Raw genomic sequence first — 12,545 nt, forward strand, 5'->3', positions numbered from 1 at the left:
GCTGCTTGGCCTGCTGTGTTCATCCAGCTCTACACCTTGTTATCTCAAATTCTCCAGTATCTGCAGTTCCTACTATCTCTGAAATCCTATAAGAATCTTGAATATTTGAATAAGGTCACCTCTTAATCTTCTAAATTCCAATAAGCACAGGCCCAAGTTGCTCAACCTTTACTCATAAGGCAGTCCCTCCATCCCTGGTATCAACCTAGTACACCATCCCCTGACTGCCTACAATGCAACTATATATTTCCTTAGATAAAGACAAAATTGCTCTCAGATTCCAGCTGTGGTCTGACTAGTGCCCTGGATAGTTTTAACAAAACCTCCCTACTTTTATACTCCATTCCCTTTGAAATAAAAGCCATCATTCCATTTGCCTTCCTATTACCTGCTGAACTTGGATGCTAGCTTTTTATGATTCGTGCACAAGGACTCCCAAATCCCTCTGTTTTGCAGATTTTGCAGCCTTTCTCCATTTAAATAATATTCAGCCCCTCTATTCTTCCTGCCAGTTTATAACCTCATATTTCCCCACATTAAATGCCATTTGCTAAGTTTTTGCCACTCCCTTAATCCAGGTATATTCGCTAATGATTACACAATGTACAGCACAATTCATGACACCACACATACTGAAGTAGTCCATGTCCAAAAACATCAAGACCTGGACAATGTCCAGGTTTGGGTTGACAAGTAGCAAATAACATTTGCCTCTCACAAGTGCTAGGCAATGAACATCTCCAACACGAGAGAATCTAATCTTCACCCCTTGACATTCAATGGCACTACTATCACGGGATTCGCCCTATATCTAAAACCTGGGGGTTACCATTGACCAAAAACTGAACTGGAACAGCCACATAAATACTGTGGTTACAAGACCAGGTCAGAAATGTGAGACCCCCTGTCACCTCAAACCCTGTTTATCCTTTCCCAAGGCCAAGGTAGGAGTGCAATTAAATACTCTCCAACTACTTGGATTGTGCAGCTACAACAACATTCAACAAGCTTGACATCATTTGGGACAATGCAACCTGTTCATTTGGCACATCATCTACCATTCACTCCCTTCACCACCAATGCACATTGGCAGCAATGCGTACCTTTGACACCTCCACATCATTGACAAGATGTGCTGCAGTAACTCACCAAGGCTTATCAGACAGCACCTTCCACTCCCCCAACATTTACCACTAGGAGGGAAAGTTCAGCAAAAGCATGGGAACACTGCCACCTGCAATTTCTCCTCCAAGCTTTATTTCAACCTGACTTGGAACTAAAATAACATAAAGAACTGCAGATACCGGAAATCTGAAACAAACAGAAACATAAATTGTTTGGAAAATTCAGCATCTGTGGAGAGAAAACAGAGTCAATGTTTCAAGTCCAGTGACTCTTCTTAGAGCTTCCTTCCTAAAAGCACTTCTTACACTGCAAGGACTGCAGCTTACCACTACCTTCCCAGGGCAACGAGGGATGGAGAATAAAGATTGGCCTAGTCAGCAACACACAGACCTCATAAACAAATAAAAAAGGTAGGTTCATTAGCCTCATCTATATAGATTCTAATTTATCCTACGTAAAGTTATCTTCTATCGTGATTTCGCAATATTTCTGTTGGTCAGCAAACCAAAGGTTGCTCTCAACAGCAGTCCATCAAACACTCAGCCTAGAAGTTTCTGCCCATCAGCATGCACTCAGTTATGCTAATAGCCTTGTTCAGATGATCGTGGGGTGTTTGTATAAGGCTTATGGGTCTTAAAGGGTCAATAATGAGTAATGCTTTAAACATTCTTCTTTGAGCAAGAGGTTCTTTCATTAGACTAGGAAATGGTTTACCCTCAACCATACCAGACCAAGAGAGCCCTATGGATCTCTACCCCAAAAAAGGATGGTGGCAGCAAACCTACCAGAGTGCAACCATCATGGTGATCAGCAGCGAGGACTGCTCGTACAACTGGGGGAAGGGTCTCTTCCAGAAAAGAACAGATACCAGTGTGTCCTGAATTCATCATATTAGTACCACGCTATCACAATTCTGCTGAATGAATGGCAGGAGCCGCAATCTCACAGCTTTCATTATGTTACAGTCTATAGAAAAATACATTGCACTTACCTTCACAGCCCTTTTTGGTGTCTCAGCCAGGATGGGCGGTAAGATTCCTTTGTAAAAGCCAAGAATTCTAAAATGAGAAGGAAAAGACATATTTCTTCTTTAAGACTCAAATAATACAATATAGCTCAATATGTTGGCAATGTTGTTTTGTGGCTTGCTAACCTGAGTTTCTGACAATAACATTAATTTTTCTACTACCTTATAATGGTGAAAATCCTCATGACCAGTTTGATGAAAATCCACAATTGTTGTAACTTATTAAGGCAGTCAGTGGTTAGAAATTATTATCATATCTTCCCAACAAAGCAAATTGTACAATGCAAATTAGTCTCTAGGATAACTTAAATTTTATTCTCTGAATAATGCTTCCTTCACTGTCTATGTATTTTTCAACTCTCAGAAGTGATTAGGAGTAAAGGATGAGTTAAGGGAAAGGAGCTTAGTGAAATAATTTGCAGTTCAGAAAATAATCCACAGTTTATATTGCTTTCAAGGATGAACCTTGATTATTGGACAGTTTTGGCAGAGGAGTAGACCTTGGTATGTGGTTCAGGTAGATCCAGTAATGGCTAAGCTCTAGGTAGGTTTAAGACCACTCTTTTTAGACTTAAGGGAGCAAAGATTGAAGACCACAGGGGAATTGAACAGGATAGGAATCAGTAGTAGGAACAAGATAATTAATTGGAGAGGTGAAAGTCAGATCGAGCAAATTGACAACTGCTGAGTATTGTCAATAGAAGAACTTGAAAGTGAAATTATAAGCAATTAGTGGATTTTTTCCCCCGGGGAAAGTAAATGATGTTGCTAGGTGGACAGGAATATGTGGATTATGGCACGTACAAGAAATGGTCAGAAATGGCCTTCTCAGATGATTAATGTCACAAGGTTAGGGAGGGGACAGGAAACAGTGAGGTAAAGTGGGTGGTGACAAGAAAGGAGATTTTAATGGAGCCAAGGTAGCAGTGAATTAAGGAGAGAAATTAAAAGGAGAGTTGACATAGCACCATAGAGATGTACAGCACGGTAACAGACCCTTCAGTCCAACTTGTCCATGCCGACTAGATATCCTAAGTTAATCCATTCCAATTTACCAGCATTTGGCCCATGTCCCTCTAAACCCTTTCTATTCATATACCCATCAGCTATCTTTTAAATGTTGTAATTGTACCAGCGTCCACCACTTCCTCTGGCAGCTCATTCCACACAAGCACCAGTGTCTGCATGAAGACGTTGCCCCTTAGGTCCCTTTTAAATCTTTCCCCTCTCACCTTAAACCTATGCCCTCTAGTTTTGGGCTCCAGTACCCTGGGGAAAAGACCTTGACTATTCACCCTATCCATGCCCCTCATGATTTTATAAATTTCCATAAGGCCACCCCTCAGCCTCTGATACTCTAGGGAAAATAGCCCCAGCCTATTCAACCTCTCCCTTTTGTGACAATGCTGTCACTTTAAAAAGGTTACTTTGTCCTTGGTTTTTTTGAAGAGAGGTTGTAAAGGCAGAGGCACTGAACTGGCTACTGGAGACAGCCCAAGCAAGCAACTTAGGAGGCCTTAAGGTTTTTTTTTGAAAAGTTGGAACAATGGAAGTAGCTTAAATGGGAGTGGCCAGTTCTCACAGAACAGGCTTTCTAGTTTTTTTTAGCTTAAGCATTCAGAAGCTGTTTGGGGCCCAGAAGAGTTGAAGTTTTCAGTGAATGATTCCTAGCTGCTACTATCTCTGAAATCTCTTGTGATGTTTTTTCCTCCTGGATTGGAGAACTGCATGTAAGAATCTGTGTCTGCATTCACCTTTTTGCCAAGGGGTGTGTTTATGGGATGTTGCTATATTGGAACAGTTAACTAGTAATAGGTACTGTATCTATTATTTGGTTAAGTTTTCCAATAGTTAAGTTAGTCTCAATTCCTCCTTCTTTTGTATTTTAACTATAGTGTTTAAATAAATTCTGTTTTGCTTAACATCGAGTAGTTTGAACATTCGCATCACATCTGGGATATGCACTTCACATCTACCTTTAAAATAAGAAAAAATTAGGGTCTAGGTGACCTTAAAATATTTTGAGGGGGTCTGGCCAACTACAGCTCAAGCCTGGCAACATCCTTGTAAATCTTTTCTGAACCCTTTCAGGTTTCACAACATCGTTCCTATAGCCAGGAGACCAGAGTTGAATGCATAATTCCAAAAGTGGTCTAACTAATGTCCTGTCCCGCTGCAACATGACCTCCCAACTCCTATACTCAATACACTGACCAACAAAGGCAACCGCACCAAATGCCTTCTTCACTATCCTCTCTACCTGCAACTCCACTTTCAAGGAACTAAGAACCTGCAATGCAATGTCTCTTTGTTTGGTAATACACCCCAGTTCTTTACCATTAAGTGTATACGTCCTGCCCTTGATTTGCCCTGTCAAAATGTAGCACCTCACATTTATCTAGATTAAACTCCATCTCCCACTCATCAGCCCATTGGCCGATCAATGTCTCGTTGCACTCTGAGATTACATTCCTGACTGTCCACTACACCACCAATTTTGTTGTCATCTGCAAACTTATTAACCATACCTTCTATATTCACGTCGAAATCATTTATATAAATGACAAATAGCAGTAGACCCAGCACTGATCCTTGCAGCACACCATTGGTTACAGGCATCCAGTATAAATAACAATCCTCCACCACCACCCACTGTCTCCTACCTGTGAGCCAATTATGATCCAAAGTCCTAGTCATTTCTCCCTGAAAAACGTATGCCTTAGAAGGGAAAAATGCATGTTCCAGCACCCGGAGTGATCTAATTGGGCTACAGGATCAACAAGACTGGGTTTCACCCACTGGAAGATAAAGTGAGGGTGATCAAAGGTGCCTCGACTCCCATGTCTGTACTGGAGCTCAGGTCTTTCCTTGTGCTGGTGAATTATTATGGAAAGTTCAGACATAACCTGGCCTCCATCCTGGCACCTTCGCATCAAGTCTTAAAATAAGTTCACCTTGAAAATGGTCGAGTAGCCAAGCCGTAGCTTTCAGGGAAGTGAAGAAACAGATATCATCCTCTAAGGCGCTGGCACATTATGGTTCTAAGCAAGATCTGGTATTGGCATGTAATGCCTCTTCATACAGCACTGGGGTAGTATTAGCTCATAGGTGGCCCAATGGAGAGGAACACCCAATAGAGTATGCATCCAGGACTTTGGCATAAATACACCCAGATAGAGAAGGAAGGTTTGGCAGTCATATTTAAATCAGGAATTCATCCAATACCTTTACAGTAAATTTGTATTAATAATGGACCACAAATCCCTGCCAGGTCTGCTTAAAGAGGACAAGGCAGTGCTGCTCATTGCTTCAGATCATATTCAGCTCTAATACTAAGTGCATATAATTACAAGTTGGAACATGGCCCAGGAGGCCAAAGAGCAATTGCGGATGCTTTGAGCCACCTCTTGCTGGTAGATACACAACCGGTGGTCTGTCACAATCACGTTCTTCCAATAGTGTGATGACAGGAACTGCACACAGTTTTCCACCTGTGCCTAACCAATTTTTATAAAGTTTTAGTAAGACTTCCTTGCTCCTACATTAAACGCCCTGGTTACTGAAGGCAAGCATTCTCTATGCCTTCTTCACCATTCTGCCTACCTCTGCTGACACCTTCAGAGATCTATTAACTTGTACATCAAGGTTCCTTTGTTCCTCAGTACTCCACAAAGACCTACAATTCATTGTGTATGTCCTTCCCTTATTAAACCTCGCAAAATGCATCATATTGCACTTATTAGGATTAAACTCTAACTGCTGTTGCTCTGCGAAATTTACCAGCTAATCAATTTCAGACTATAGCCTGAGACTGTCTACCTCAGTATCAACAAATTTAGAGAAACATACAATTCAATGCATTGGCCTTGTTGCAAAGCATATTATATCAAATCAGGGTCAGTTCAAATTAAGATTAAAGTTGTATATTGTTTGAGTTATGAACAGACACTAGTTGTATACTGCAAAAAGTAGGTAAACTGTAACTAAGGGCTGATTTTACTCAGCCTCTAAGACAGACCAGGATTTGGGAAGGCTGACAAAATGACATGTGAAGGCATTGGTACTGTGCCAGGTTTTGATACTGGTACTTTCTTTGTCACCAGTGGAAAAGATGGCAGATTCCTTGCCTAAAGACCAAATGAATTCTTTAATAGTCAATTAAAAGCCACTTCTCACCTCCACATACATTTTGATAGCAGCAAGAAAGTCTATTACTGTCTGAGGAGATTGGCTGCTGAAACCTACAGGCCCCCCAGTGGATTTAATGAGGGGAGTGCTTGCAGTTTGGATACAAGGAGCAGCTTCACAGCTGCAATGGCTGCACCTGTGGCAATGGTGTTGTCTGACAACCAAGGTCATCTCCCGCTCCCCCTCTTCTGAATGCCTGTCTCCCCAACTCTCTTTGAGGGCACTGGCCACTGAAGCATTCTCATTCTGCAGGTTCAGCCCAGCAATGGCCACTGATAGAAGTGATATTACTGAGCTGATTGGTTCAACAATTCTTGGGGCCGAGTCACTGTCCTTAACATGAGCTGCTGCACTTGTGCGGTCACCTTTCCAATCCTGAAAATGAAACAGTTTAACACCTGAATCCTATTCTAGTCCAATTCCTAACAAGAGTGATGTGAGACCTGCTGGAGGAGGTGTAACAATACTTGAGATTGTCAATGAATTGAAGTTAATTTCAGTGTACTGTGTAAAGATGGGTTTAAAGAGTGCTTTAAATTCTTTTCATTCAATTGAATTGAGGGAAGCAAATTAAAGATTTAAACGGTGGTTAACACCGTGAACCTACAAATTGAGTGTGTGGATGCAAACTCTTTCTTGACGAGGAGAATTTAGATCGAAACCTATAAATACTGTATTGCCTAACAATCTAAAATGATAAAACCTCAATCTTTTTTTCAGTATACTCCGAATGTAATTATTCAAGGAATTTATTTATGAATTTCTGTCAGTGAATTATTAAAATGATTTAACTACTGTGTTAAAATTTGGTTCAACACTTCTTTCTACAATTTATATAACTTGATTGCTTGAAGATGTTAAAAGATTGCATGGCTATTTTGTGTTATGTCATAAACTGGAGTTGATGTAATGAGAAAAAAGGAAAAATTATTAACAAGCATTTGAACTCAGTAAATCTGGATAATAATCTGAGGTTATCAAATAATATTAGAAAATATAGAATAATTCTTAAATGAAATAATAATGAGATGAAGATAAGAACATAAGAATTAGGACCAGGAGTAGATAATTCAGCATCAACTCCACCTTCCTGCCTGCTTTCCAAATACCTTCAACCTATTGCTAATTAAAAGTCTAACTCCTCCTTAAAATTTATTCAATCTCTCAACAACTACCACACTCTGGGGTAGTGATTTCCACAGATTCTCAACACTTTGCAAGAAATAATTTTTCCTCATCTTTGTTTTAAACCTGCCACCCCTTATCCTAAAACTATGACCCCTCATTCTAGATTGCTCCACATAGGGAAACATCCTTTCTACATCGAAAGAAACAAATACAATTATTAGAGTTTTATAACTGAAGCAGTTCTATCAACAGTTTCTCAGAAGCTGATATTTGGTTAAAGAATAATACACGCATTAAAGTAACATTTCTTGGTATTCCATTGATTTTATAATTTTTATCATGCAACCTTTGAGCATGAAAAATGTGTTAACCATTTACTGTGAAATTGATCTAAGATTTCATGAATTAAACACATAGGCTTTGTAGGTATTCTTTATCCTCAGTGCATTATGTTTAATGTTGTCGGAAAGGTTCTGCTAAATGATTGCTTAGCCAGAACTGGTATTTCTAGTACTCAAAAGTGCAAAGGTCATTTTTCACAATGCAGTTTCACCTAAAGATCTTTTTCAGTGCAAGAATGTTGGCTGCTAAGGAATGAGTAACAGTTGCAAAAAAAAATCTGACATAGAATGGCCCTGATCCATGAATCCATTAGTGATTTAAACAAATGATGCTGCTGTTCTCGACAATTCTGTAGTACTCAATGTTTTCCAAGACATCTATACAGATACTCAATTGTATAAAACTAGAATATTGCCTGTATAAGTTACCGGAAAGGAAAAAGAAATATGTAATGTTGGATAAATCTCAATGCATAAGCTTTCACAATGATAAATAAACCCTCTTTGCTTATTAGAATCATCATGATGTATGCAGGTTGCACTGAAAAACATTTAAGCCTGCTTTTGGGGTCATTCTGAATGGCTTACATTTGAATAGATGAATATGCATGACAAACGCCTGCTTTAAGACAGAGAAATAAAACTATAAAAGATGCTCAAAAACACACGTATAATTGGTAACAGCCTGTATCAACTTCCAAAAACATTGCAAGTCATCTCCTGTGATGAGCTAAGAACATATTGTTGTCATAACCATTATAGAATCCCTACAGTGTGGAAACAGGCCATTCAGCCCAACAAGTCCACGCCGACCATCCGAAGAGAATCCCACCCAGACCCATCGCGCTTCCCTATCCCTATAACTGTGAATTTCCTGTTCCTAATGCACCTAACCTACACATCCCTGGACACTGTGGGTAATTTAGCATGGCCAATCCACCTAGCTTGCACATCTTTGGACTGTGGGAGGAAACTGGAGCACTCGAAGGAAACCTACACAGATTATAGAGTACAAGATGGGGAACAAAGGGAAAGGTTGGATCTTGGCAAATTTGGCTAGTTGACCTTGTAATGCTAACCTAAACTGTTTACAAGGTATAAATGTTGTACGATGTAGTGTCACGTAATTATAAACACTTAAAGGGAAGAATATACATTCAAAATTCCTGGGTTGAACTCAAGAAGGGAATTGAGAGTGACTGGCCTTGACATCGAGGTATTGGCCGGTTGTGGCATCAAGGAATCCTAGCAAAGCTGGAATCAATGGGAATCAAAGAAAAGACTCCACTGATCAGAGTCATGTTTAGCATTAAGGAACTATGGTTGCTAGAGGCCAATCATCTCAATCCTAGGAGATCATTTCGGCCACATCTGGAATATTGTGTCCAGTTCTGGTCGCCTCATTACAGGAAAGATGTGGAAGCGTTGGAAAAGGTGCAGAGGAGATTTACCGGGATGTTGCCTGGAATGGAGGGAAGGTCTTATGAGGAAAAGTTCAGAGAGCTAGGGCTTTTCTCTTTAGAACGATGAAGGATGAGAGGTGACTTGATAGAGGTGTACAAAATGATCAGAGGTATAGATAGAGTGGACAGCCAGAGACTTTTTCCTAGGGTGGAGGTAGCTATTATGAGGGGGCATAGTTTTAAAGTGAGTGGAGGTAGATATAGGGGAGACGTCAGAGGTAGGTTCTTCACTCAGAGAGTGGCAGGGACGTGGAATGCATTGCCGGAGAGGGTAGTGGAGTCGGCCTCATTAGGGGCATTTAAGCGGCTATTAGATAGGCATATGGATGATAGTATAATATATATAGGGGTGGAGGTTAGATAGACTTTAGGTTTAGAGTAAAAGTTCGGCACAACATCGTGGGCCGAAGGGCCCGTACTGTGCTGTACTGTTCTATGTTCTATGTTCTATTTGTCTTCATTGCTCAGTCCTTTGCGTGTAGGTGGGAAGTCATGTTGAGGTTGTACAGGACATTGGTGATGCGTATTCTGCAGTACTGTTATAGGAAGGATATTATTAAGTTAGATAGGATTCAGAAGAGATTTACCAGGATGTTGCTAGGTTTGGAAGGTTTGAGTTATAAAGAGAGGCTGGATAGGCTGGGACTTTTATCACTGGAACTTAGGAGGTTGAGAGGTGACCTCATAAAAGTTTAGAAAATCACTAGGGGTATAGATAAGGTTATAGATAGGGCTATGGAAAGGGATATCTTTTCCCTAGGATGGGGGATTTCAAGACGAGGATACATATTTTTAAGGTGAGAGGAGAGAGATTTTAAAAAGACGGGATGGGCAACTTTTTTACATACAAGGTCATTCGTGTTTGGAATAAACTTCCTCAGGAAGTGGTGGATACGGCACAGTTACAATATTTAAAAGACACTTACATAAGTACATGACTAGGAAAGGTTTGGAGGGATATGGGCCAGGAGCAGGCAAGTGGGACAAATTTAGAATGGGATCATGTTCAGCATGGTCTGGTTGGACCAAAGTGTCTGTTTCTGTGTGTTGTAAGACTCTGTGCGATCATCAGAGAACTGATTAGAGTCACAATGCTCAGCACCATTTGTGATTCTCAAATACTGAAGTAGTCTGTGTCCATATACAGTAAGCCCTGGACAACATCAGGCTTGGGTTGAAAAGTGACAAGTACATTCACACCAAACAAGTGCTAGGCAATGACCATCTCCAACAAATTAACCATCACCCCTTGACATTCAATGGGATTTACCGTCATGAATACCCCACTGTCAACATCCTGCGCACTGACTGACAATAAAGTGACCTAGACAAGCTATATGATTACAAGAGTAATCAGAAGCTTGGAATTCTGTGGCAAGTAATGCATCATGACTTCCTGAAGCCTCGCCGCCATCTGAAAGGTACAAGTCAGGAGTGTGATGGAAGGCAGCTTCAACAACATTTGACTTGCTCAACACTACCCAGGATAAAGCAGTCCACTTGACTGACACCCTAGCCACCATTTTAGCCATTCAACAACCTCCACCACCAATGCACATGGGCAACAGTGCGTACCCTCCACAAGATGTAGTGCACCAACTTACCAAGGCTCCTCTGATAGCATCTTCCAAACCCAAGATCTCTACCAGTTAATGGGACAAGGGCAGAGATGTAACCTCAGCGTCTGCAAGTTCCCATCCATGCCAGACACCATTCTGACTTGGAATTATCATTTTTCTTTCACTGAGTCCAAATACTGGCACTCCGTGACAACACTGTGGGTGTACATGCAGGGGTTTTAGCAGTTCAAGAAGGCAAATCACTCTCACATTCTCAGGGCAAATTCATAATAAGTGTTGGCCTAGCCAGTGATGCCCACATCCTGTGAAAGCATGAAATTAAGGTTGTTCCCTCATTATGGCAAGGTGGATCTGACATGTACCAATCATAATGCAGATGAACATGGCCTGCTGCTGGGGGTCTAACTCCCCTTCCTCCTCCTCCTCCCTCTTCAAGCAGTTTTTCCCTTTCCCATTCATACTACATGCTATGAAAGATATAAATGACTGCATCCAGCTTCAAAACATTCGATCTGAATTGGAAAGCCCATTTCTGACCCAGTCAGACAAGAAGTTACATAAACATCTTTCTCTGTTTTTTTGGCCTAACTTCTGATGGCAGGATCTAATCAAAATGCAGTGCAGCAAACCACACAGGCAGCAGTGGAGTGAATTTTCCCAGTAGTATGGAAAGTGGACAACGTTTAAAAATCCCAAAGATCTTTGAAAAGCTCTGGCAGGAAGATAAGTGTATGAGGTAAGTGGTTGAAGGGACAGTGGAACAGGTGGTGAGGGAAGTTCAGTATCAGATGTGTAACAAATACGGGTGGCAAGGGGGTGAGGGAGCATGGAATTAAGTGAGTGAAGGCCAGGTTGGCGAATCTGTGGATGAGGGGACAGGGTGGCAGGTGATGGGGAGCAGATTGACAGGAACGCAGGTGAGATTGTAGAACATACAAGGTGTAGAGCTGGATGAACACAGCAAGAAGGGTCTAGGCCCGAAACGTCAGCTTTCCTGCTCTTCTGATGCTGCTTGGCCTGCTGTGTTCATCCAGCTCTACACCTTGTTATCTCAGATTATCCAGCATCTGCAGTTCCTACTATCTCTGAGATTGTAGAGTGTCAGGTGGACAAGGGTATACGTTGGCAGGTGGGCGAGACAGTAGTGTGGCAAGCATATGGAGAAAAGTGGCAAGTGATTTGAGGGAGGGGTAGGCCCACTGGGTAAGGGGATAAGTGCCAGGTGGCTGGTGGGAAAGGGGTTGGTGCCAGATGGCTAAAAGATTAGATCAGCATGTGGGTAACAGGATAAGTGTATTTGGAGTAAGAGGGATGGGTAGGAAGTTGATAAGCAGATAGTATGCCAGGTGGAGAATGGGGTTGGGTGCCACATCGATGAAAGTGTCAGGTAGCAATTGGTGAGGGAGTAGTTTGGCAAGTTGCTGATGGGTAGGTTTGCAGGGGAGCTGAGGGGGTAATTGGGTGAAGCGTTGGGGTGCCAGGCAGCTGGGTGAAACAATAGATTGTCAGTTAAGTGAATGAGAGGGAGGGTGGGTCAGGGGCACAGGAAGTTGGGTCTTCCAATCGTGTAATGCTGAAATCAGGGTGAGGTGGGATGGGTTTCAGATAATCTGGTTAGGCTAAAGGTCAAGGTTCAGGTCAATGGTGGGATTGAGCGATGGAGGGATGGATGTCCAGATAGTGGGGGCTGTCA

General features: G+C 41.6%; 1 protein-coding gene across 2 annotated transcripts in view; it reads right to left on the reverse strand.

Moving 5' to 3' along the window:
- slc25a21 (solute carrier family 25 member 21) overlaps positions 1 to 12,545 on the reverse strand; it is a 131,865-nt gene that overhangs the window by 47,190 nt on the left and 72,130 nt on the right. For both annotated transcript variants that reach the window (XM_020510713.2, XM_048600248.1), the window contains one exon: positions 2,117 to 2,183. In XM_020510713.2, the coding sequence (XP_020366302.1) occupies positions 2,117 to 2,183 (67 nt within the window). The remainder of the gene's footprint in view (positions 1 to 2,116; positions 2,184 to 12,545) is intronic.

The sequence above is a fragment of the Rhincodon typus genome, chromosome 8 (assembly GCF_021869965.1).
Source record: "Rhincodon typus isolate 14 chromosome 8, sRhiTyp1.1, whole genome shotgun sequence".
NCBI lineage: Eukaryota > Metazoa > Chordata > Chondrichthyes > Orectolobiformes > Rhincodontidae > Rhincodon > Rhincodon typus.